This window comes from Apus apus, chromosome 9 (genome assembly GCF_020740795.1).
Source record: "Apus apus isolate bApuApu2 chromosome 9, bApuApu2.pri.cur, whole genome shotgun sequence".
In the NCBI taxonomy this organism is placed as follows: Eukaryota; Metazoa; Chordata; class Aves; order Apodiformes; family Apodidae; genus Apus; species Apus apus.
In genome coordinates, this window is record NC_067290.1 from 5034241 (window position 1) to 5061554 (window position 27314).

The 27314-nt window shown below is 45.5% G+C and overlaps 1 protein-coding gene across 2 annotated transcripts in view; it reads right to left on the reverse strand.

The window, feature by feature from the left end:
• Positions 1–4195: 4195 nt before the first annotated feature.
• Positions 4196–27314, reverse strand: part of SYNPR (synaptoporin) — a 103808-nt gene continuing 80689 nt past the window's right edge. For both annotated transcript variants that reach the window (XM_051627729.1, XM_051627728.1), the window contains 3 exons: positions 15917–16115; positions 6722–6913; positions 4196–5978 (listed from right to left, as the gene is read on the reverse strand). In XM_051627729.1, coding sequence (XP_051483689.1) covers positions 5712–5978; positions 6722–6913; positions 15917–16115 — 658 coding nt within the window. In that variant the 3' untranslated portion in view covers positions 4196–5711. The remainder of the gene's footprint in view (positions 5979–6721; positions 6914–15916; positions 16116–27314) is intronic.

Sequence of the window (27314 nt, forward strand, 5' to 3'; positions counted from 1 at the left end):
AGAGCCTGAGCTCCAGAACAGAGTGATTCGCTTTGCTGGGGTATTAACAAGTTCCAGCAAGCCTGGGGTACATGATCCCTCTGGGATACACTAACTAGTGTACTCAGGAGCATTAGTGCCTTGCAGATAAAAGGGGAGCAGGAGGATAATAACCCTTGCCTTTGCAGATGATCAGCTTTCAAGACAGCAAGATTTTGGCTGTATGTGCTGCTCGAGTATTCTGGTCAGCAAAGCGTGCGTGGAGCCAGGCCATCTGCTCTGTATCTATTTTGACACACACTTGTTTATGTTTGAAATACCCAGGTGCTTTTATCGGTCAATTTTTAGCACTTTTCACACCTTAGCAATATCGTCTGGACCAAATATACAACCTGATATTAAAACTGCAAGATCTTTGCAGGCACTTCACTTGAAATCACTGCCGCCGCAAAAAGCCGCAGCATCTCCGCTTCGCTTCTGCTGTTTTCCCAGAGTCTTCCCCTCCTTTCCAAGGGCTCCCTGCAACCCAAGGAGACTTCTGTTGCGAAATGGCTGTGTGTGCTGGAGCTCTGGCTGCCTTGGCAATGGCCCAAGGGGCAGGTGCTGGCATGTCTGTGCCAGGCAGGCACAGCCAGGGGACAGAACCACATGGGAATGCCAAAATCCTGAGGTGCATTCACACCACTACCCACTCTGACTTCATGTCTTCAGCAAACTCTTCAGCAGCTGCAGGAGTGCTGCTAACTTGCACCCAGGGAGGTAACAGCCTTTCCAGTACCTGGAGGGGCTACAGGAAAGCCAGGGAGGGACTTTTTACAAGGGTATGGAGTGATAGGACAAGGGGTAATGGTTTTAGGCTGAAAGAGGGTAGATTTAGGTTAGGTATTAGGAAGAGGTTCTTTAGAGTGAGGGTGGTGAGACAGTGGCACAGGTTGCCCAGGGAAGCTGTGGAATGCCTCATATCCAGAAACTTTCAAGGCCAGGTTGGATGGGGCTTGGAGCAACCTGGGTAGTGGGAGGTGTCCCACTAGATGATCTTTAAGGTCCTTCCCAACCCAAACCATTCTGTGATTCTGATTCTTTGTGACCAGAATTTTTTCTTAGAGCCAAGGCTGGGTGCTCTCCCACTCCACCTTAGCCCAAAGCAGGACTCACTGCCACAGGCTCATACTATTTTCCTTTTTCTCCATCCCTTGGAAATAAATTACTTAGCATGGGGTAATCTAACAGCAGCAGCAGATCTAATCTGCTCACTGCAATGGGTCTCTCTACACCAGCCCCAAAACTTGGTGCCCCATGCACCCTCTGCCCAGGCCAGTGGGCTCAGCCCTGCCAGTGAAGGACCTTCTCCTCATCTTCTGCATGGTGGCATGCAAAGAGGAGAGACAGGGTGCGGGTCAAAAGGGATTTAAATGGTCTTATTAAAGAAGGACACAGCAATAAAAAGAGAAGGTAAGAAACTGGTAGCCAAATGCAACCAATGGAACACCCTCCCCAAGCCCCCACACCCCCATCCCACTCAACTGTTACAATTTCATATCAAAATGCTAAGACCTTCATGCTGAGCCTGAATGGTATTGAAAAAGGATGGTACAATCAGCAACAGATATTCATATTAAAATATGGATTATTGCTGCTGTTAGAAAATTCCAGGAGGAAAAGTTTTTGGGTTTTGTGGAAGGAATAAAAAAAATAATCCTGAAAAACACTAGTTAAGTCAAGCACAGCAGAAGCTAAGTAGCCCATCCTTGCACATATAGGAAGATTTTGACTAAAATCTGGCTTAAAAACTAGTAGGCAGAGGACTAAATGCTTATGACATGCTAGGGCATATTATGAGAAGCACTTTCTCAGCAAAGGATGAAACAATCTGTGGCAGTTTTTACTTGGCTCTTCTTTAACTGTCCAAAATATTAACTGTAAAACCCAGGAGATACTGTCAGGAGCAGACTGTGGACCAGCAATGGGTGTTGCATGCAACTGCTTTGTTCATCAGCACATCAGAGTTTCAGCCAAGGATAATTCAGGGCTAGAGCCTGAATTGCTTATTCATATTGAGAGCATATACAGATTGGAAATAATTAACCTAAGCAGGTCAGGCACCTGCAATATGTATTAATGCAACAGCAGCACAAACTTTGTCCTGGCCATCTCTGAAGCTTTGTTATGGGCAGCTTGATGGCCCCAGAGGAGAAGATCTGATCTGTCATTGGACAGATATTACAAATATTGCACAATAATAAAAAAAAAGGTCTGTCAAGTAAGGGCACAGCCCTGTGGGGTGGATTTGCATCTGAACTCATCCTTGTCTCCTTGAAGTGCTGAGCAGGGAGCGAAGCTGGTTGCAGAGTTCCTGGGTACCCAGAGTTTTGCTCCCTGCCCTCTCCAGCACCTCCCCATGCAGGGGGTGATGCTGCAGCTTTGCAAACTGCTTTGTCTCCCCAGTCAAGAGCAATGGGGAAACCCTAAACCAGCACGTGAGCAGGTCTCTTCCTTGGCCTCTGAGGCACCTGGAGAGAAAGTCCTGGCCTTTCACCTCCCCTGCCATGCATGCCAAGGTACCTGCCTCTCCTCCACAGCTCTGTGCTTGATCATCAAACATGTGCCCATCTCTGGTAGCTGAGAAATGGGCTACAAAGAGAAACACATGGGGAAACAGGAGGGACAGCACAGAAGACCAAGGAACGTTGTGTTTGGTTTTTTTTGATGTTGTTTTGTTTGGGGTTTTTTGTGTTTGTTGTTGTTTTGTTTTTTCCCAGGCTGACCTAGTTATTTAACTAACTGACAGAGACACTAATGATGAAGCAGGAAAGCAACCAGTCTGCCAGCAGCAGTTTCACAGAGGATGCTCGACTTCACTTAGCTGTTTGTCTTAAACCCAGGGAACATCAAATATAGCCTTTTTGATTTTGCTGCTCAACACTTTGCTATACAGTCACTATTCCCAGTTCAAATAAACTGCCAATTTCTCAGAAATTGCCAAAGGATGTGATAAAACTTGAATCCAGAGGAACAGGGAGGAAACATTTTCTTACATAACGCAGAGCAGTGCATGCATCATTCTTGTTTTCACTTGTGTTGCTGCCATGCTATATTAATCTGAGAAGCTACAGATGAAGAGATATTTCATCTCTCCTAATTCCCAGTGAAGATTATAGTCCCCCAGAGGATAACAACCAGCTCAACTGCTCGGTGGGGCAGGAAGGAGCTAACATACCTGGGAACGTCTGGCCAGCTGGGGACAACACAGGGCAAGTCTTTCTGGAATAATGTGCCTTTCAGTACTTCTGCCAACTCTTCCAGCAGCTCTGCCCTTCATGGCAAAACAGATTTGGAGTTCTGCAAATAATACCCAGAATAAGTATTCATCTTCATTCTGTCCAAAGTCTTGTATTAGAAACTGCCCTTTCTCCAGGGAAGTCACCTCCTGAGGGTTTGAAATTTGCAGTTCCTGTGCTCATGTGGTTGCAGAAGAATTTCAGAATTTCAGCACAACTCAAGTTTCTTACCCTCAGCATTGGATATAAAGTTTGGAAATGGGATCCTGCTGATGTAGGTGGTAAAGCCAGCGAAAAGAAAGCTAGTCGGCAAAAAAAAAGACTTATCTATTTCTAGTGGATGCTCAGATGACCCAAACTGGGATAATCCAGATCAATTAATACAAAGTGGATTATTTAAAATAGAAAGGAAAAAAAAAATAGAGAAGTAGGACTACATGGGAGGGGGCATGATGAGTACACAACCTATCCCCATCCCTTGCCACACACACAGGTTGAACATTCAGTTGGCTTGCCTAAATCTAACTTTTTCCAAACAAAAATAACAACAACAACAAAAGAACTGAAAGCCAAAATAAAATTTTTCATTGACCCAAAAAATTATATTTTCTCCCATTGGGAATACCAGGACATTTCCAGTTGTTTCTTTCTACAGCTCAACCATGGCTTCCCAGCAACCCACAGAACTGGGCTAGTTAGCACAGCACTGGGCTAGTCCTACTGACAGGTGGAAAGAGAGGTAAAGAGGCAGGCAGGTGTTAAATTGCACAGTTTTAATTTGTTTTTTAAAAAACTTGTGATACTGACCTTTAATGAAAAGTGCTGGAAAACAGAACATGACCAATAAGGTCAAGCACAGGAATCATTATTTATCTTTCATAATTATCTTTGTTATTTTGCAGTGACTTTCTAATATTAACATACTCTGAAAACATGCATTGTATGCAATAACTTTATTAGGGTCAAATAGATATCACAATATAGATTAATCCACCGAGTAGCCATAAATTGGTTACAACAATCATAGAAGAGACTAAGCTGTTTTAAGCTAAGATGCTTTCAATATTACAGCTCATACAAGAAGATTATATACTGATACACTTTGATTGAGAAATGCAGATGATCAGTTTGGTTAGTACATTGTGCTTCAGGCTTTCATTTATACCAATGCATCCTGTGTGCTGTAATGAGGAAGGGCTGAATTTCCCAGGGAGAAATCCAAAGAGGCTACAAGTCTGGCTCTGGCTATTTTAGGACGAGTTCCTCTGAGCCTGGGTTATTTGGTCAATCCAGTTACATTCTCCAGTAGCACCAAGCTAGTGCTCAGAGCAGCAACAGAACAGAGGGATATCTAACAATCTTGAAACAGCAGGGATGGAAAGGTTTTCTTATGATAAGAGGGTATAAAGGAATATTTATGCTTTATAGGGTCACAACAATACATGCGGTTTTCATGGTTTGCACTGTATTAAACATCAGGGCATTTCCTAATGGTTTTGGATACTGATATCTGCACCTCTGTTATCTTAGTTAAATAAATACCTTTGTAAACATATAACACAGTTACTTGGTCCTTATTCTCCACAGCTCACGTTAAAAGATTCACAAAACATCCACGGAAATAGTGATCATAGAATGAATACTTAGCTGAGTTAAATGGAATAAACATTGGTCAGGTACCATGTATATCTACTGAATGCCATTTCAAGGAAAAACATCTTAGTTACAAAGCATTCAGAACTTGGGTAAGCCATATATCCAACTCTGCAAAATATATAAAAGATGCATACTCCTTTTAAACAGACATTTAACAAAGTGTGGTGGCAGAAGTTGAGAAGTTCCATTTACACCGTCCAGACATTTGGTAGCAGGAAACTGCTTATCCATGCACTAAATTACAGATGACTCAGTTAACTGAAGTTATAGTAAAATCTTCTGAAACAAAAAGGTGTAACCAAAACAAATGCTCTGAAGACTCACAGGCAGTTGTGAAAATTTAGGTGCAAAGTTACATGCATGGATATACAGAATAATCTGTAGAAACGATAGTAAAACACTTTTGTTTTTCACCAAAATGCAGAAGGAAATTCAGTTATATTATGCATATTAAATACTACAGACTTGAGGCTACAAAATGCTTCTACCATCTTAACACATACAAAACTACCATAAAATTATCTCTACAGTACATACTACAACACTGACTCCAGGTCACCACCTGTGATGAGCACATGTCCCATTACCCGGCTAGTCAGGGAAAGAACGGCCAACTCCAGCCCACTGGCCACCTCCCATCTGTCTCAGGAAGCAGGCTTAGATCTTCAATTGCCATTAAACACCGTGTTGTAGTATTCATTTATGTAAAAACCCTTAAAAACCTGGCGCCACTGGAAACTTGAGACCTGTTAAAACTCTCTACATGTGAGGGATGCAAGAGCTCGTGCTGCGTGAACCCTAAATTTGATTAGCGAAGGAGGTTGGCCCGCTCTGGCCATAGCTCTGGGACTGGCCATATTCATCCACCTGGCCGTAGGAGTCCGGCTGGTTGTAGCCACCGGTTGGCCCGTAGCTATCTTGGTTGTAGCCACCCTGGTTGTAGCTGCTGGGCTGCTTCTCCATGGTGTCCGGAGGGTGCCGCTGGCCCGAGGAATGCCAGCCCGTCTCTTTAAACACAAACCAAATGTTGCCTGCCCAGAGGATAAAGTTCAAGTAGCCAAAGACCTGGGTGGGGAGAAGAAGAGCTTGTCACGTGGCAGCCACAGTCTCACAGCCCAGCCTAACATTATGGACCCTGTATGGTCCTGAGAGAAGTCAAAGCTGCTCCCAGCCCATCCTTCTCTCTCCCCAGACCTGCTGGAAAACTTTGAGCTTTGGAGCAAATTCACCACTCTTAGCTGTAGCTCACAAGGTGGCTGTTTTCTTTTTTGTTTCCAGAAAAAAGGTTGTGTTTTCAGGCCAAAAAGAATGGGTTTTGCTTGAAAACATAATTCAGTTTAAAGAAGCTGTGGGAAGATAAAACTGAAAGAAAATAATTTAAAAGAGAGATTCTAATTGGTCAGCTGGCCTAGAGAGGGTTGTTGGTTTTTTTTTAAACCATGCTGAAGACCAATTTTATGTTGCTCTTTTTGAGGATTTTTAAAGGAATCTGCAAGGCACAAGATCTTTTCTTCCTAAAGAAGCACAGAAGCCTCTCTCCAAAAGCAGTGCCACAAGCAAATGAAAAGCAGACAGGTCAAGTGATGCACCTGGACAGACACTTGGCTTTCTCCCTGTTTCCTCCCCACTCACTCTGCTCCACAGCAGAGCTGTCCTGAGTCTGCCCTTCCCCACGGCAAGACTGTTCTTCCAATGAAATCATCTCAGCTACCTGGTTTTCCCCAGCCTATTTAGGTCCATGCACGGGTGAAAGAGATGAAAACACACTTGCAAGGTGAGGGTGAAAGGTAGTAAATAAAGTCACTCACAACCGAAGTGTTGAGGCTTGACATAACAGGGCTGCGAACAGGCAAGCATTTGTTGGCCTGGTGTTTGCAGGCAGACACCAGCAGTAGTACCTCGTCTGGGTCAGTTGCAACCTTTACATCTGACAGTCCTTTAGCCCAAGCAGATGAGCTCACTAGCCACAAGAAGGAGAAGACCACTGTCACAATGAAATCCTAAAAGACAAATTAATTAGAAGCATTATACTGGTGTGTCCATTGGGAAGAAACAAAAATATTTTAAATCACCAGAAACCTGAAAGCCTGCATCAGAGGAGGGAGAGAACCAGAGCCTGGTATTTCATGGAAGGTTGTGATTACTGTCATCACCTACAGAGCTCATTTTCAGAAGAGCTTAACAAGCCTAATGGGGCAGAGCCTCTCAGCTGCCTCAGCTGCCATTTGCATCTCGGACTCCAAGGTCAGATTCCCACAAACATGTGGCTGGTGCCCAGGATGTTGAGCTGCCTTGGAAATCTGGATTCATGGCACCTGCCTGATGAATTGGGATCGATTAAAAAAAATATAAAGTAGGTGCCTGGAAAGGAGCTGGGCCCTCCTGAGGGCTGGCTCTCCTCCCACGTGCTCCTACAGACAGCTGGGGCAGGTTTCCTACAGGAAGCATCTCCATCTGTGGTAGCATCTCAGGGAGAACCTGAAACTGGCTAATCCTCAGCTACCAGATGAGGAGTTTTCTCACCAGCTACAGGTAAGGCCAAATGTCCTTGCTCTGCATGAGCCATACATCCCCTAATTATCATGAGTGAACAAATAAACAACAAGACTTGCCAAGCAGAGACTCCTCAGCCCCTCTCTGTCCCAGTAAAGATTTACTCCATTCCCATCCACGTGAAAAGAGGGAAGGAGGGCTCGTGGTCCCTCCAGGACCCAGCACCTCTGAGCAGCTCTGCTCTGAACCACTCTGCTCACTTTTCCCTCGAAAGACTCTCAGGAGCACACACAGGCATAAACTTCTCCTTGTCTTAGCCAGAACAAGTGGCCAAGTGACACTGTTGTTGTGTGGGTTTGGGGGGAAAGGAGGGAGGAGGTGTGATTTTTCAAGCTTTCTTGTGTCTTGCTAAAACAGAAGAGCCTTTCTGCTGTCATCTTTCATCCCATCTGTCAGCCCACAGCAGATGGCAGAGGTGCCAAAGTCTAACGTACCCACTGACTGCATCGCTGCGTCTCAATATCCCACCTCCCGCGGGGGCTGCCTCCCCTTCCCCCTTCCAAAGCAAAAGTGTCCATGGAAGGAAGAGGAAACAGTCATTAAGAACACAGCATTTTGGGTTGCTACTCAAAGAAATAAGTGAGCCCTGGGAAACATTCTCCTCTTCTACAAGCACACCTGACATGTGGGGAAGGAGCTCCACGCTGCACCACAGGGATGGAGGACGTGAGCTTCCTCCACGATGGAAGACGCCCCGGTCAATAAACCAGCCACACAAGTGAGCCATGAGCAAAGCACTTCTCTGCTCACACAGATGGGATTAAATTAACTGTGCTTGGATGCTTTCCCAAAGGATACATCCTTCTAACAGTGCCACAATTTGTTTTCTGCAGGCCTGTGTCTGCCACTGAGCTTTGAGTTCCTCTGACCTCTCTTCGTGCTGGCCAAATGGGCTTTCCTGAAGAGCATGAAGCCCAGGGGCTGACAACTATCTTAACACCCAGAAAAGCTCCCAGTAGGCAGAGGAATTTAGCCCAGAGGAATTTTTTTTTCTTGGGGAGATTTTCAGCAAAATAAATTCTTGTATCTTTTATGTCCTAGCAGTAACTGAATGTGAAACAGTCTCCTAGAGGCAACAGTTCAACTGCAAACATTTCCTAAAAATTCCAGCTGGTGGAAACACCAGATACTGGCTGAACTATGGATTATGATGGGATATAGTCTTTAATTGCTCTGAGGCTTGACCTGTTACCTACCTGGATGCCAAAGCCCTTGTGTAGGTTCTGATTAACACTCGAGATGGGGACAAACCAGAGTTTTGGGGAACACATTTTTTAAATGAAAAGCAATCCTCTCTCAATGCCACCACACCATTAAGACTTGACAAGCTAAATCAAGCTCTGCAATCAATGTGTTGGCAAGAACCACAAAATAAACCCATAACAGCAGGTAGAAGTTCAAAGCAAACAGACAAATTGACCATAACTAACTCTGTGTAGGAGCTTAAGCTTGCTAAGAAGAGAGAAGCTTTAAAAGTGGGTAAAGTTCTTCAAGCAGGTGACAGCAGCAGAGGTTCAGACCTGCTGTGGAGCTCGCAGAGCCTGACCCCATGTTGGTGAGACATTTGATGACTTGTGGCACAAGTGATTACACTCTGCATGAGTCTCTTGCTCTAACTGCTAGTAGCTTGTGTCTTGGGCTAGAAAGTACTGCTGGGAACATCCCAGAGCACTGTGCAGTTGAGGGGCTGCTCCTAAAGGGACTAAGCATTTGGTGTTATTTTGCAGGTCTTCTCTATCTCACCCCATCCTCCAGCCTTCTGTTGGCTTCCTCTGCTCCCCTGCAGCCAGGCGTCCACAGAAGGCTAAACCTGCCTGATCCTGGCTTCTCTGCCACCAATTCCCCTATTTGAGATGGGATCAGAGCCTTGGGGAAATCCACAGAAAGGGTCCCAACTTTTGGGGGCTGCTATCATTGTTGGCAGCCCTTTTATACAAGAACTCCCAAAAACTGAAGTCCAAGCTAAAAGGGGAAGATCACCCAGCAGGACTTGGAGAAGGAACCACCCAGCCCCTTCAGCAGCCTGAGGACATGACAGCTCCCAGGAAGATGGTACAAGATTACCTTGTCAAGAAGATAGGACAGAAAGGCTAATGAAACAGGGAGTTTTTCAGTGCTCTCACCAAGGCTACACGGCTAGACTCAGGCTCTTGGAGGATTTCTTGTCTCCTCTGTGCTGTGCAAGGAGCAAAAATATATGACTAGAGCAAAGTTGCATCTTCCTATTTATTTTGAATCTTTGCTAACCTTCAGCTTTGGCTGGAACTTGAACCTCTTGTTTTCAAGTGGGTTTGGATTTCTGGCTGAACATTTTCACAGCTCTGGGTGGAACAGAGTTACAAGATAATGACATGCTGAAAATAAAAGTGAATTTCAAGCTTAGCTGTTCTATGGCTTAATGTCTATCTGGGGAATTTCTCCTTGGTAATTAAAGGCAGAGTGTCTGCAGACTAAAACAAATCTTGCATCTGAATGCTTAATATCCTCATAGCATGGGTGTTTTGTTTTTGATTTTTTTTTTTTCATTTGGAACAAAGTAATTTTTGAAGTTGCTCTCTTGAAACGGTGTCTACAGATCTCCTCAGTGTGTATTGTTGTACAGTTACACTCTACTCCTAATTGCAAAGTTTCTTTCTCAGATCTCAGCTGAGATACTTTGGTCTGCCTACAGGTGCCTTTGGGAAGGAAGCAAAATAGAAACATGTAGGGAAAAGCAGAAAACAAGATTTAAATATGTGCTGAATATCCAAGAAGGGAGTTTTTAAGAACCTGAAGTATGTGTAACAAAAAAAATATATAATTTCTTGCTGCCATTTTCAAGTCAAAACTTGCTATTACTGAGTTTGCCAAAAATGCCTACTTGGAACAATTTATATATAATATGTTATAGAAGTGTGAATATGACTTTTCATGGTAACTGAGACATTTCTCCTTGCTATCAAGCTTTTGCAAAACAGCCATCTTTGGAGGGGACAGTCACTTAAGTCTCCCAAGGACAGTTTCTGATCCCCCAGTGTGCAGCACAATCTCACCCAGCCAAAATACCTGTAAAAGCTGCATGCTGAGTTGGGGCAGGGATGCCTGGTGCCTGTTCTCAGCTGGTCGGTGGCTTCAGGAACCCCTGGAGCACTATCATATGTGTCCCTGCACTCTGTGCCCTCTTCTCCCTCCCAGCCTGCATGATCTGAGTTTGGCACAATGACCCTCAGGGTTTATGTTTGAAAACATGCAAAACTTCAGCTCCTGCCCGGCCAGAGCGTGCCTGGCATCCCTGCTGTGCTTACACCCCCTTCTCCCTTGCTGAACTGCAGCTGCTGGACCTATAACTGGCTTCCACACAGGGCTCTCAGTGTCTCTCTGCAAGTGTTTCCATCTGCTGACACTCATGGTATAAAACCTTCTCATTTGAAGACACCCTCTCGTACACTGACAGCAAACAAGGGAGCAGCTCCTCACATACTGAAGCCCACAAACCCTCCCAACAGAGCCAGTCTAGCCCTGTGCCACTGCCAAAGGGCTTCATGCACAGCCATGGAGGAGCAGAGGGAGATTCCTTTACCCCAGGAGGTGCAAACTGCTCAGAAGATTTGTTTTTGCAGTCACAACAGACCTAAACATTCAAGAACCACCCCAGTGACAGCCCCAGCCCAGGAGAGTGGCCAACAGCAGGTTGCTGCAGGCACCAAGCGCCTTCCTCTGGGGGAATTTTAGCTCTTTTTTGGTTTGAACAAGGTTCCCACTCCAGATTTTCTGCAGAATGAAGCTTTGCAAGTTACACACTTCTTGCAACAGTGCATGGCCTTGCAAGTTTGCTTCTGGCAGGGACGTGCAGAGCCCTTTGGGAGGCACCAGCCTGTACAGCAAGGTCACAGTGGCTTGTGTTTCAAAAAGGAGATGACAAAAGCAGGCTGAAACAGCTCCTTGAAATGCAAATAATTATTCAGGCTATCAATAATTTCATTTTTTTAACTGTAAGGGATTCAATCATAAAGATGGAACTTTATTCTTTTTTCCTGTTTTCTAGAAAGAAACAAACGGGTCAGAATAAAACATGTTTCACCAAAGGCACCTCCAAAGAGCAGACTAGGTGTGTACTTAACTCACTTGGTCCTCAACATATGTAAAGAACCAAATGCCTTTCTGCTTAATGTGATTATTCACAGGACTCCAGATGATAAGGAAAGATCTCATCTTCTTACATGTAAGCATCTTTATGCACTGTAAGAATGAGATTATCAAGTAATGGCTGTGAAAATTAAATATCTCTTTTCAGGGCTATTCCAGCCACTTATCTTGGCTTAATTATGATTTCATATTAATTGACTGGAATATGAATAAAGTTATTTACACTTATACATGAAGGCATGTGATGTTTTTATGGCCAATCTATAACTTCCCAAAGACTAACCTGAAGGCAAATAGAGAGTTGTCATAGCACAGGGTATGGGGTACATGTGGGATGTAGAAAGTCTGGAAAAAGAAGTCTGAGTGAGGGGCACTGATAGACATTGACTGTGACTATTCTTTCCTTTCTTTTCCCACTTCAGAGATAACTGGAACCATCTGCTCCGATACCCTAAAGGCCAGGACTAGCAATTGGGTGGTTTACTCTGCTTGCAAGCAGCTGCAAACACACAGCTCTGAAGCAGGGCATCAAAATGGAGATGACTGGGGTGGCAGTCCCAGGGTGCAGCTCCCCTCTGCTCTCAGTGCAAGCCAGGAATGCCTCCCAGGGTACATGGTGTCACACAAGTGGAAATCAGCTTAGGTTTGTCTTGGAGATGCAGACGTGCTGGAAACCACTGAGATTTTGTACATCACATTCATTCAAAACTAACTCACCATCTCTAATTAATTTATTTAAAATGTTTCCAGCTCTTGAGCACTAATCAGTCATTCTAGGAACTGGCTCACACTTGTAACCACCAAGGTGAGCCCCAGCTCCACACGTGAGTCGGGCTCACAATGAAATTTAAATCACAGCTGCAGTTTGCGGGGCTCAGAAACACATTGCACATGTTTATTAGGTATTTAGTCCCTGGTAAACTGCTCCTTCTTCCTTTAAGAGCTGGGAATCCAAGGTTCTCTCTCAGGTTTATCTACTAGTATGAACCCCTCTGAATGATCTCTCCAGGGAGCCAGCGAGGCGAGCAGAGGGTGAGGGCACCAAGGGCTCGCTGCCAACAGCCCCATGGGAAAGGCTGATTCCCACCTCTGCCTTGGATCAATAACACAACCAGGGCCCTGTGCAACCAAAAGGAAGACTTTTATCCCCAAAACCTGACAGGCAGCATCAGGAACAGGCATGGCTCACTGCACAGGACCATCGAAACAGCCACAGAAGGAGTTAAGGGCTTCTCTGCCTGGAAACGTTTCCTTGCCGTGATGTCTTGTTTCACACTGCACATTAAAATATTTTTCCACACTTAAAGTGCTTCTTCACAGGGATCTCAGCACATGCAGTTGGGCTTCCCTACACTTGGATAAACAAGGTAAATTTGAAACATGTGCGAGTGAAATTTTCTCTGCCAGTTTCTTGTGACTTGGTGGTCATTAAACTCTTTGTAATTGTACATTCTGTGTCCACCAGGCTGCTGCAGGTTGGTCATGCACTGATGGCACCTTGCCTGCCTGTGCAAGGGGTTTTGAAAAAATACTTTAAAATTTCAAGTGAAAGGGTTTATTTTTTCCCTCCTCTCTCCACTTCTCCTGTCATACTGATTTTTCAAATCCTGAAAATTTGTCAGGAGGAAAGGCAGCCAGCTCTGTAAGGGTGCTGCTTAAAGGCAGATGTCAGCCCAGACTGAGCAAATACCAAGCCAAGAGGAAGTACAAGGCTTAAAATGGGAACAGTTTAAAATACGAGACTGTGATCAGGCACTGCAGCTAAAGCAAGGATGGATGAAATGATCTTTTTCTAACTCTTCCCTAGGAGGCAAAAAACTGGTAGTCTGGAAACAGTGGCTGACACAGGAGTGAGGACTGCCCTGCCACCCGCTCCGACACTTGCTGGCTGCTGCCTGGGCTCGGGTGAGCACAAAGCACTCATGATTTCTGCAGCACTCCCCTCTGGGAAGAACAATCTCAGGGATGAGGCACAGTCACACATCTGATTGGAGATACGTGTGATCTTGCTGGGTATGTCAGCTCAGTATAGCATCTGCCTGGAGCTGGAGGATGCATTGCCTTTCTCCTTTGCACAACGCGTTACATCCCTCAGGTGAATCCTGCAGCTGTGGGAAGCTGATTTCACTGAGTTTCCCTCAGCCCTTGAATTCCTCCTGCCTACAGATGCTTGCTTGTTTCTCTGCCTGGGGCTCTGCATTTTCCCTACCTCTCCATGGCACAGTAGGACTTGCACCCTGTTCCAGTCAAGCTGGGATGCTGTAATCGTTGCATTGCGTAGAGACCAGCAGGGACCTTCTCCATGTAAAAAATACCCACCCAATGGAGCTGGCAATGCAGAGGAGATGCTGGAGCACATGGCTGGGGCAGATAGAAGCTGAGTATAACCCTAACCCAACACCACTCACTGGCAGGAGCTGCTTTTGCTTGTAGGACACATAGAAGTCTCTTTATATTCTGAATAAATAAGGTAATTTAGGCTTGGTTTAAAGACTGGAAAATTGCAAGTAGAAGCTTCAGTAACAGACACAGGTTAAATTTAAACTGTAGATTCAATTACAATCCATTACACAGAACAAATTAAATCAAAGCCACATTAATGCTGCAGTGGATTGCTCTGTCCATCCTGTGACAGCCACGACTGCAGCAGCTGTGTCAGGAAAATCCTGGACAACAGCAAATGGACATGTCATAATTTGACATACTAGTATTATTATTCCTCTTTCCTTTGGCTACACAGGGTAACGTGGTTGGTCAGAAGAGAGAATTATTTTCCACAAGAAAATTAAAATGGCACATCTCTGCAACTAACCCTTAGATGAGACAGTTTGAAATGAGATATTACTTGATATCAACCGAATCAAGAAGAAGCAAGGCACTTTATTTATTTACTGTTTCTGTAAGGAACCCTCAATCTTGCCTGTTCTACCTTTCCTCTGAAGATTTTTGCTCCTTTCCTCACCACTTCCTAAGGAGAGAGGAAAGGTCCCAACAACTCCCAACCTAAGACGATTAATTTCCTTTGATGTGAAATGAATTTTTTTCCTCCTGTAACAATTAATCAGCTTTGAATTATGCAGACTTAAATAATACAACTCACATCTCCTTGCAGCAGGAAAATCTTTCACTCAAAACCCCCTGATCCTAAGATTGCCTTCCTACAGTTTAGTCTTCTGCTTCCTGTCCCTGTAGTTATTTCCATTAACAGGTACAACATTCCTTTGCTGGTGATTTATTTTCCTATTATATTTTCCTGATTTGCTTTGTTGGTGGTTTTCAGTCATTTAAGACACAAGTCTCAGACAAATGTCTGGTTTCTGTCAGTCACAAACTTTAGATTTTTCAGAAATTCTGCACTTTTTCCTGACATCAGTCCTCACTAAACTCTTGCCACCTTCCTTTTGAATTGCTCTTCACACCAAGACTTCAGAAGAATATTTCATCTACCCGAGTGTAACCTTATCCTTCCAGCCATGGAGGAGAGGTTTGTCCATGGAAGGGAGTGTGAGGCAACTCTACAGCCCACCAATGCAGAGACCTGACCCAAACTCAGCACAGCAGTGAGACCAAGGGGTGTATCAAGGAGCACGATGCACTAACAGGTAATGGACATCTAGAATAAAACGTCTCCCACTGGCTTTACAGTTGTGATTTATAAGGAAACAAAAGCACAGCAGCACTTGATTTTTGTCATGTGCCTTCAGGAATCAGTAAAAAGAAAAATAAAGGCATGAATGGCCACAGCTTGATGGGCACACTGAATAGCAACTGGAAGGTGAAGAGCCTCACAAGCCAACAGAGAGAGACAAATGTTCTGGAAGCCCAGGAAAATACTGGAAAACCAACCACGTAATTCTCCAAAGCAAAATAATTTGGCTGAACCCAACAGTAATTAGCAATAAGCAGTCTCCCTGGCTAGGCTGTGCTAAGGGACATGGTTTTGTTTATCTACTAGGATGATCCCTAACATCTTCTCTTCCCTTTTCTCCCCACCAATGAAGCTCTGCTGTCACAGATGTATGGCTTGGACCCAAATCCTGCAACACGCTCAGTGTGTGAACATCACCACTGCAGGCAGTGGGAGAGAAGCAGGGAATCCTACAAGCACATACAAGATTAGGACTAAGCTCCATCTTCATACAGTCTCTGTTGCCCTTGATGTTAAAAGTTTAAATCACCACGAAGATTAAAATACCCACAGGTGAACACAGAGGTGCTTTGGGCATTGGGCCACTTGGATCTTCCAGACCATACCACAGCCTCCAGCACCAAAAAAAGCAAGAGGTTAAGACCCGTGTCAGTAAATGCTGGAAACACACACTTACAATTAGAGGCCCTCTGTTGTTTTCACGGTACTGGTTCTGGAAGAAGATGTAAACCACGGTGGCAGCCAGTGAGTAGAGGAAGGCAAAGACTGCAATGGTGACAAAGAACTCGGCCGAGGAGGAGAAGTCCCCTATCAAGGAGAGATTTTCTCGGCGCTTGCCTTCGCAAGTCGGAGCGTCGAAATTCACTTGATGCAACCTGGAAAACATCCCAAGGAGCAGTAGGTGAAGTATAGAAAAAGGCAGCTGTTATCTGAATAAAGCTGTAAATACATTCGCTCTGTCTCCCTGTCTCATTCCTGATGCACATTGATCTCCTGCTTGAATAACTGGCCCTATAAGTTGTCTTGTGGGCTGTGCTCTTCAGAGCTGCTCATACACGTGAGGTTCCACGTGAGCATCTAGGTGAGACGGACCTGAACACATTTTTTAATCAATCTCAGAGCAAAGTTGATGTTCCAATGTTTTGGTACAACCCCCCCTCTCCCTTTCCTCTCTGAGGTTTTGCCATGGCAACAACTGAAAAAGGGTAACATAAAAAAAATGATTTGATTCTTGAATTCTTACAACTAAGGCTGCAGAAAACAGTTCTTATCCTCTATATTAACGCCATGAGATACCTGGACTGGGGAGCTCACAACTTCCTTATGTAAAATAGCTTAATGCACAGCTACCTGTGGCAGTTGGCCCATGGGGCCACAAGCCATATAGTGCCTGTACATTAAAAGCTTTTAAAACCAAGCTGCAGCAGGAATACACAGCCTGGGCCAAAGAACTAGTCTACATGCCCTGGTTTAAGTGATCAAAGCCCTAACCTTGCCCTCACACACCTTTTGGAGCCAGTGACCAAGCTGATAGATTTGTGGTTCTGTTTGACAGGTCCTGCCAGACTCTTATTTGGTCCAATAAGCTTAAACTCCCCTTGGAAGGGGCATTTTGAAAAAATCCTGTTGCATGGCCCAGGTTAGCATCAGTGGGGACATGGGGCTTGATGAGGGATCATGCTGCTCTGCTCTGCACAGGGAGAGAAGAGGGGACAAAGCCAGCAGCAAATTAACAGCAGCAATTAAAGAAGTTACAGGGTGGTGCAGAGAAAGGATGAGGCCTCCTGGGAGACATTCCTCTGCTCAAGGGCAAATAATGTGCAACAGCAAGCCACCAGCCACAGCCACCACTGATATATGCCTACATAAAAAGTTAGGTCCCCAGAGGAAAACAAAGTACCCGCAGCAAAGATCACAGACAATGAATTAATGGAGGTTGGAGGACTGCAGGACTTTTTGCTTTCCTGGTTCAATCTAAATGTACCCAAAAGTGTAGGCAGAACCTTTTAATCGGCAGTTGATGCACAAAGATGGTTATTTGCCTCAGGCATTTTCTTCCCTGAGCTGCTGTTGCTATCATAGTGGTGGGATGAAAACAAGAACCACGTCTGCTTAGATGGTGGAGATGAACAGTGGCTGCCTTGCCTCCCCTACCTGAACACAGCAAAGTCTGATGAAAACTGAACATGAGAGAGACTCTAATGCTCATGATCATTTCCTGACTTGATTTCAAAGCCTGCTGGCATCAGGGCATGCACACTTTTCATCAGGGCTTACTGTTGTCTCCTAAAGGGGGAGGAAAACAGGGGTAAGGAAGATTTCCTAGTGCCTGTCACAGCAGTTTTGAAGCCTGGAAAGAAAGTGGCTTTTGTTTTAAGCGTCACTAGGATGATGGAAAGATTTGAAATGCATGATTTGCATGATCTGAAATGAAAGCTCTCTGCTCTCCTCATGCACAGCTGCTCAGGTGCTGTATTGACAGCGGCCGCCTCTGTGGGGTTTTGGTTCAGGATCAAAGTTGGACCCCTTTCTCCTTCCCTGAGAATATCGTGTTGTGCAGCCAGCAGCTGTGCCCACAGGTCCCCTCAGGTCTCACCTCCAGAGCTTGAGGCTGGGTTCAAGCCAGGTTTCCCATTCCACCCAGGGAGGACACCCCCAATGCTGTGCAGAGCCAGAGCTGGGGACCATCCTGTGCTCCTGTCTGCTGGAAGATCTGGGGTTCCCCAATCGGCCCTGACTTTGCAACTCAACACAAAGGAGTTCAAGACGAGGGGTTTATTTATTTATTTCCCCCCCTCTCAAACCACCAAATGCTTAAGTAGCACTTTCTGGATCTTCAGTAATTACCCACATTTGCTGTGTTTGAGCAGCCACACTTGGGCACCACAGCCCACCCTGTAAAGGTCCCACTGCAGGGTGTGGGATCTGCTTTTCCAGCTGAGCACAGCAAGGAGGCTCAAGCCCCTCCTGCAAAAGCCAGGCTTTGCTGCCATGGCAGGAGCTCCAAGGGTTTATGTGGAGCTCATACTGCAAACAGAGTTTAGAGAATTGCTCTGGCCCTCATATTGCTGTCACAAGCACTATGAAACTGAGCTGAGCTACATTAAATACAATCCAATTGCTTTGGGAGGGAGGGAAATAAAACCAAGGCAATTCTGCATGCATTGTATTGTGCAAAACATGCCTTTAGGGTGGGGTTTTTCTCTCCCCTGGAGCCCTGAAATAGCACACTGGGCAATGCTTGGTGTTGCAAGTAGCAGTCCAAACTCCTGCACACCTGGGAGATGAACTAACCTGAGGAATGCTTCTACCAAGATTTAGACTGGGAGTTGCTGCCCACCCTCTGCCCCTCAGTCACCACAGCCCCATCCAGTCTAGCCACCACCAACACACCAGCCTTTCTGAAACAGTAACTGAGACCACTTTACTATTCTCTGTTTTCCTGAGTGCACCTTAGTTCTGAATCATGATAAACCAGAGAAGACATTAATATATTATTTTAACATCTCACTAGCAGTGCTTTTGTGGCCAAGCATCTGGCCAAGATCAGAAAAACCTTCTTCCATCAAGTTATTTTTATTTACTTGCTTTTCTTTTTAGGTTTCCCTAGCCTGTAAGATGTGCAGTAATTGGTGCCTCTTGTGGCCACCTCACCTCTGCCCAAATAACAGAGATCTCAGTTGTGCAAGGGGACCCAAAATAGACCATGACTCAGACCTGGGAAGAAGAGACAGGCAGGGAAGAAAAGTGAGTGAGCCAAGCCCTGAGGTGGTCAGGGTGGATGTTGACTTCACAAGAAGCAAGTGAGAAGTTTCTTTAAAGCAGGGGAAGATCAGTGACAGAAAATCCAGTTTTTCTAATCAAAGCCTCTTTGATCTGACCTGGCATCTCAGAAAGAAAGCTCTGATTTTCCACCAATGTTGCTGAGTCAGCCTTTCTGGGAGCAGGATCGCTTAGTGATGACTCACAAAATTTAATTGCCTCTATCTCTGCCTCTCATTTTGATGTAAATCTACCTGTTCTGCCTCTTACTTTCTCTGACTTTCTCTTCTTCCATCTTCTCTTATTTCTCATTCTTTACACCCCACCTTTTCCTTCAAGTGATCCTTGGCTGGTGTCTTCCTTCTGCTGCTGTTCTTATCTCCAGCACCACCCCTGTGTTTCCCCTTTGCCTCTCCATTTCCTAAACATAACAGGAACCACAAGAGTGACCCTTTGCACTTCATTAACATCTGAGCAATCCTGCTGGGCTGCATCAGCAGAAGTGATTTTCACTGACGGATGGACAATGCAGGTAAGGAACACTTCAGTAATAAATGTACCTAATTAGGGGAAAAAAGTAATGAAAATCCTTCCCTCCCCAAGTTCCTCTGAAAATGAGCTGGACGGTGCTCTTTGCCTTGTATTAGAGAATCACAGAATCTTAGGGGTTGGAAGAGACCTCAAAAGACCATCCAGTCCAACCCCCCTGCCACAGCAGGGTCACCCAGAGCACATCACACAGGAACGTGTCCAGGTGGGTTTGAATGTCTCCAGTGAAGGAGACTCCACAACCTCTTTGGGCAGCCTGTCCCGGGGCTCTGTCACTCTCACAGGAAATAAGTTCATCCTGATATTCACATGGAACCTCCTATGCTCCAGTTTGCATCCATTGCCCCTTGTCCTATCACTGGACAACACTGAACAAAGCCTGGCTCTGTCCTCCTGACACTCACCCTTTACATATTTGTAACCATTGATGAGGTCGCCTCTCAGTCTCCCCCAAGCTCAAGAGACCCAGCTCCCTCAGCCTTTCCTCATCAGGGAGATGTTCCACTCCCTTCATCATCTCTGTGGCTCTGTGCTGGACTCTCTCAAGCAGTTCCCTGTCCTTCTTGAACTGAGGGGCCCAGAACTGGACACAATACTCCAGATGTGGCCTCACCAATGCAGAATAGAGGGGGAGGAGAACCTCTCTTGACCTGCTAACCACCCCCTTTCTAATGCACCCCAGGAGGCCATTGGCCTTCTTGGCCACAAGGGCACACTGCTGGTCATGGTCATCCTCCTGTCCACCAGGACCCCCAGGTCCCTTTCTCCTACACTGCTCTCCAGCAGCTCAGCCCCCAACCTGTCCTGGTCCATGGGGTTGTTCTTCCCCAGATGCAAGATTCAGATTGCACTGATTATTATTAATTCAGAAATAAAGCTGATGACTTGGGAAGGTGACCTGGCACCCCACACTGAGCAGAGTAGCACTAAGGTCATCCTCACTGCCTTGACCTGCTGGGCCTGTTTTAACCACAGCCACTATTGCCAAGCCAGCCAGCTCTGAATTGCCCCAAATTCACTTGAATCCGAAGCAAGTCCAACCAAAGGAAGTCCAGCTTCAGTGATGAAGTCATAGTAATTAAGGGCTTCTGAGGTTTTTTGAACAATTTGGCAAACTTTCCATTGCCGTGGGAAATATGATGACGAGACAGCTGTATTGTCTAGCTTGACAAGAACAAAAGAGGGCAGGAATGTTTTACAGTGAAAAAAAGGATTTTTACATTGTTCCACAATAGCAAAGAGCAGTTACATTTCCAGACACTAATTACCCCTGCTCTGAAAACAATACATGAAGCCAGACATGCTGAACAAAAGCTACAGCTGTTGGATGTGTGTGGGGGAGCAGAAGCTGTGCTCTCTCCTTGGAAGTGTGAAGTTGCCTTTCTTTCCCCAAATTCCCCGGTACTACTTTAGCTACATTCAAGCTACACTTTGCGTTTAATTATAGCCCCTCTTTTTTTCAAGCAGCTCAGTCCACCTGGTGATTCTTGAGCACTAAAACAGTCAGAGACAACAGCTCCAAAAAGCCAGTATTGTTCCATGTCCCGCTCCACCAGCTGACACAGAAGAGCCCAAGCAGGAAAGTGTCCACCAGGTGCTCTAATCTTGCCCGACTCACTAAACATCCCTCTTTAGCAAGTACACAGGGCTTAGACTTGGAAACCAACAGAACATGCCATTAGCAGCAAGCTTGTGCTAAAGTATTATTGATAAACCAGCACAGATTTCCCCTCCTGGGCTTTGATCAGTGCCTGGATTAATAAATAAAGTTTTGCCTCCAAAAATTCTCAATGAGGGTTCGTGTTTCTCTGTTCCTTTACTAGGATGTGGTGAAAAACAAGGAAAAAAAGCTCTGTTTTGGCAGGTTGTCCTATTTTCTGAAAATAACATCTTGTAATCCACCCCCCCAACCCGGCTACAACATGCTTGAGCAAAATCTGCAACACCCACACACACGCTTTCAAAAATGCAAAGATCCATTATCCTTTGATTGGGCTTTATTTCCCCCTCACTTGTTTCTGGTAGTCAGGTTGGCAATTGTATTTACTGCCTGCAAAGCAGTGAGAGAAATACACCCCCCTGGAAATCAGTTACTGCAGGTAGTGCTCATGGAGGAATTTGGTTGTGAAATGTTTACCTTGGCTGATAATTGCCAAAATGAGGGGGAACTGAAAATTCAAATTGCACCAGTGAAATGTTGAAAAGCACAAGGGCCTCTCAGCAAGTGAAAGCTCTGGCAAGGCACAAGAACAGGGCAAGGGTTTTTTCACCTTCCTTTCTCTGGGATACAAAGTAAAGGCATTTCTGTCAGCCCTGGAAACACTGCAGCTCCCTTGTTCCAGAGGACTGTGCTGATGTGCTTGTACACCAGTGTCTCCAGCCAGCCAGTCCCTGGGCAAATGTCCCTTTCTTGAGATGCAGAATATGGGTTTTCTGTAAGTTTAGTGGAAGAACACCAACAAATGGAAGCCTTTCCACTCACAGCAGAACTCATCCCATAAGACATCCCTAGGGATGTTATCCACATGAAGAAAACCACTTTTAAAGTGACCTTTAATACTAAGGTAAAAGCAAGAAGTCTGCCTGAGAAGGACAGGTCTTGTCTTTGATGAAACTGAGTTGCATTGACTCCTCCAACACGCTTCACAGCCTGCTCTCCAGGAGGGAGCAATGCACACAGTGATCCTTGCTGCCAAGAGCACTTCCCCTGGTGCTGGGCACCCTACACGATGGGTGCTAAATCCTGGCTATCTGAAAGGCTGCCCACACAGCAAGGAACAAGCTTCCTTCCAGCCTTTGGGAGGGTGGATGGAGCTGAGCTCGGCAGCCTTCTCCTCCTCCTTCCCCCAGAACTGGTCTCAGAAGACAGACTTCTGGGGTGGGGGAAACCCTGCGGCAATGAAGCCACACTATGAGCTCATACACACCATGAGCTCTTGCTGAGGGAACCACTGCTAAGCAGTTGCCCTCACTCTACTTTTTGCCAATTATAACCATTATCCACCAATTCCCATAGGATCTGACTCGTTGAACCCAGGCATCCCAGAGCTGCTGAAGTCAGTCACTTTTTGAGGTAGCCAGCCTGTTAATATCACATTTGAACTGCTTGAAGCCATTCATGCCCAAGTTCTCTCCAACCTGTCCAAGACAATAGCTGAAATGTTACCTGACCTATAGACAGCTGTGGGAATGTGATGGGCTCAGCCCAGCAGAGACCACAGAGGCGATTGCTCCCTGGCCCTTTTGCACCTGGGATGTTCTGGCAAAATCAGAGTCTTCCACCACTTTGTTAACAGTAACAAGACTATTTCTCACCCCAAGCCTGCTCTCTAACAGCACTTTTCCCAAGATGAAGAAATAACCATTTACTCAAGCATTCCCATTTTCCCGCTGCTCCTCTGCCACAAAAAGCATCCTAGCACTGCCACATCCATTTGAAACTGTGAGGTGCTTATTGACCCTTCCCAACTGCCCCAGCAATTTTCCCTACCTCACTCTACCAGCCCCTAAATGTAACACCCACTGCAGACTCCTCAGCATCCAAAGGTGCTTTCAGCAACTCTCCTCCTTGGTCTCCTCTACTTCCAGAGCATCAGGACATTCCAAGTTTTTACCACATACTTATCCTTACAAAATAATTTCATTTTTTCTCTGGAAAATAGAAAACAAAATTTCTCCAGCTAACTCAGCAACCCAAGCTTGGTCTTTTATTTTTTCTGTTGCTTTCTAGATTAAGAAAGAATACAATTTCCTGATCAAAGAGCATTTGACAGTATTTAACTTTGAACTTCTGTCCTCTCAAGGAAACCTCTCAGTTTCTCCCAAAAAATATCCTAAAGCCCAAATCTCTAAAATTATTCAACTCTACCAGCAGTTTCACACAAATACATAGTTCATCTTGAAAACATTTATTCCTAACTCCTACCCTGGACATTTGAACATCCTGAAGATCTTGTCCTGAAGGACAAGGGGAAATGGGGTCAAGTTGTGTCAGGGAGGCTCAGATTGGATATTAGGAAAAACGTCTTCACTGAAAGAGTGGTGAGGCCTTGGAACAGGCTGCCCAGGGAGACACCGTCCCTGGAGTTGTTAAAACAAAATGGGTAGATAAGGTGATTTGGAAGATGGCTTAATGGTCATGGGGGCATAGGGCTGATGATTGGACTTGATGTCTTGAAGGTCTTTTCCGACCTTAATGATTCTATGATTGCCCCAGTGCCAGCAGCTCAGAGCGGACACGCCGTAATGCCCACCCAGAGCATGGCAACACACACATCCTCTGCTCCATCCCCCTCATCATCTCACACCTCTTCTGCTAACACAGCAAGCCAGAGACTCTCTGAGGTGCTCAGGTCTCCAGGAATGGAAAATACAAAATCCTTTCGAGGATAAAGTCTAAAGACACTGTAATAGGGACAACCCCAGCAGTGGCAAGGAGAGGCCACTAGTGCTGGTCCTCTTGCAGGACCCGTTCCCAGTGATTGCATTCAAAAAACTCTTGGAAAACAGCCTTCACAAGAGCTTCTCCACACTCTTGGAGGAAGAAACACCCCAGATGGGTGCCAGCCACAGCAACGAACCTCCCCAGACTGCACGTAACAGGAATGCAAGCCCCAGCACTCTGCCGTGGCACCAAAAAGGAAAGAAACCGGCTCATTATAGAACACGCGCTGCTGGGAGCGCTCGGGAAGCTGAGTGGGTGATCCCAACCCCACTTCCAAGCCTACATCCAGACCCAGATTTATCTCCCAGGATATTTTCACAGCTCTTTTCAGAAGCACACACTTTTCCTTACTGTGCAATCTGAGCGTAGCATTTAGAGACACGCTCCGCTGGTCTTCATAAACCCAAATACCTTCTCAGACTTGGCACTCACCATCTTTGTGGTACTGACTGGTGGCAATGCTCCTTGATTTCCCTTCACTGAGCTATTTCCTTGGGGTTAACTGTTTTCTGGTCCCTGGGAACCTTAGTTACTATCTCTAAAGGAAGGTAACTCTTGATTATCTTAAAAAAGCGGTTGTGTCCATGGAACAACACAAATTAGGAGGCCTGGAAATGCCATAGTCATGTATTTTCCTTGCCACACATGCAACTGTTCAAAGCTACCTGGTCCCACCATGAGATCCTGACTGAACCCATGGCTCTGATGTCCCTCCTGCTGCCCTCTCCTCTGGACAGACACAGGAATCAGCTTCCAAACTAACAAGCCTCTTTTGGAACAGAAGTTCCCATATGGAGGAAAACCTACAAAAATCAAAACATCTAGGGATACAACAAAAGCAATAGAAAGTAAAAAGCAAAGGCCTAGAAAACAGTCATTGGACATAAGACCATTTCTAAGAAGTGGTCTCACAGTGCCCTGTGAGAAGCAGGGTTCACATACAGGTTAATCTAGGCCTATAAACCCTGAAAGCTGCAATTTCACCTCTAAGGTCAGCTGAGATAAACACAAGAGCAGCTCCAGAAGACTCAATGTTCATTCATTTGTAGTTTAACTAGAATTTTCCCAAGTCTATTGTCCTAAGGTACTTAAAGCAGTCAAATGGAGCCCTCTGCACAGCTTTACAGCACAACTCCAAGAAAACTCCCAAGTCAAAATATTTCATTGGAAGTACAAATCAAATCCTGTTCCAGGGAGCTGGTGGCTCAATCACAGGCAGAGCAGCACACAGGGCAGGACCTGTAGGCCTGGGACAGACCTACTGACAAAGTGCTGGCACCTTCACACTGAACCATCTGTGAAGATTTGCTTCTGGGAACCCTGATAGGGCAGAGGAACCTCACTGTGTGGGGCTAGGCTGGATGGGGTTGGATGCCCACCCTCTGCAGAGTTTACTGAATAAGAAGAAATACTGCATTAAACTCTTGGCAAATAAATTTCTGTAGAAGCCAGGTGTGGGAGGAGAGCAGAGACTTCCCACATACCCAGTTCCCTATGGTCCTGGACCTTCAGGGCTGCTGCAGAGTGAGCGCAGATTTGGGAACAGGGGGAAGGACACGTGTTTGGTTGTCCCCCAGCTGGGTCACCACACACCCTCTGGGGTATGGGATCAAATGCCAAAGCAAGGCCAAAGGGTTTCTGCTTTGGTTGCTTCTCTACTGGCAGCAGGAAAATGTGCAGAAAAGAAATTTGCAAGGGAAGTTGTAAAAAGCCTGACTTCTAGAACAAGCCTTTGTGGCAGGCACAGATAAAAAAAAGGCCAACACTGCACAATGCTGCAGAGACTGGTCATGAATATATATTTAAAAAAATGTTGGGAAAAAGCTGCATATATTAACAAATCCAAAAGCAACTTCCTCTTTAAGAACAAATTCTGGCTGAAGTATTAATGAAGACTTTCTAGCTCTGTAACAGTGCTAAGCATAAAATGCAGCCTCTGTGAAGCAGTGTAAGCCAGTCTGGACCAATATCAATCAAATTCATCAAGAATCCAGGTGCTTTGATTGCCAAAAGAAAAGCTTCTACAACTTAAAGATTTAAGCAGCAGTGCTCTCCCTTCTCTCAACAGACACCATCTTCAGAAAGTTGCTGCCCCTTTTTTTCCCCATTTACTTCCCAGCCAGCTGGGTGTTCACGTGCTCTGTGTTCATGCAATGTTTGTGCAAGGATGTTCATCACAGCAGACAACAGCTGACCAGCATGAAGAGGGGCAAAACAAGACAAGTCTCTACAGCCCCAGCTGGGCACCGAAAGGTGCATTTCCTTCAAGTTTTAAGGGATTAAAAACTACAAAGTAGAAGCTGGAGAACACCAAGGACAGCAGCAACTGAGAAGACCTCAACATTTGCAAAAGTCATCTTGTCTGCTGAGCTGCTGTCCCGTGACAAACATGCTTGCTGGCTGGAGCAATCAGCTCCCCTGAGTTGAGCACTGGGTTGGGGACTTCACAGCTTCACCAGTGTCAGCAGCCAGACCACTTTCTCTGACCTTCTCAAGCAGTGTGTCATTGCACACAGCCCAACACACCAGCGTCATGAGACTTTACCACTTATGTAGGTCCCCTTGGGCTGTGGGGTCTTGTCTGCATACAAAAGCTTTGGGACAGAAGCTGAGCTGCTCAGATCAGCTGGCAAACTGTGGGGGCAGTGGATGATCTCCTCTTCCTTTATATGATGCAGAACATCAGATGTGCTCAGGACCACGTGCCCAGGGACAGCCTCAAAGAGAAGGCGAAGATGTGGCTGTTTCAGATTTCTGGTGGTTTTCTACAGATCTTATCCAGGAACAAAGTGTCAAGTGAGTGGAAGCATCTCTCAGTCCCTCACTGCTGGGAAGAGGATACTTGTATTTATTCACAGCTCAGACACAAGTGAGAACTGGCAGTAATAACCATTCTTTGGCCAAGCTTCCAATCTGGAAAATTTCTACAGAGTGGGTTTTGAAGACTGTAACCAGGGTCAGGAAGAGGCACTTAGAACTAGAAAGGCCACAAAGTCAGCCTTATTTTTATCTGTTTTAATCAGACCAGCAATGATTTCATCAAACTCCTTGATAACAGGAATTAAATTGTACATTGTGCTCCTGCACAGCCACTCCTGCAGACCACAGCTGTCCAAGTACAAAAGCACAAGCATTTTCTCCTATTCTACCATCCTCTTGGTCTAAAAAAAAGCACCCCACAGGACAGGAAGGAGCAGAGAGAAAAACTCAAGACAGTATTTTCAGAGTCACTGTGGTCCTTGGAGACCCACGGACACTGGAGAACACTGATTTGTACATCTTCTTTACTTCAGTACTACAGACTACCTCAGGAGTCTGT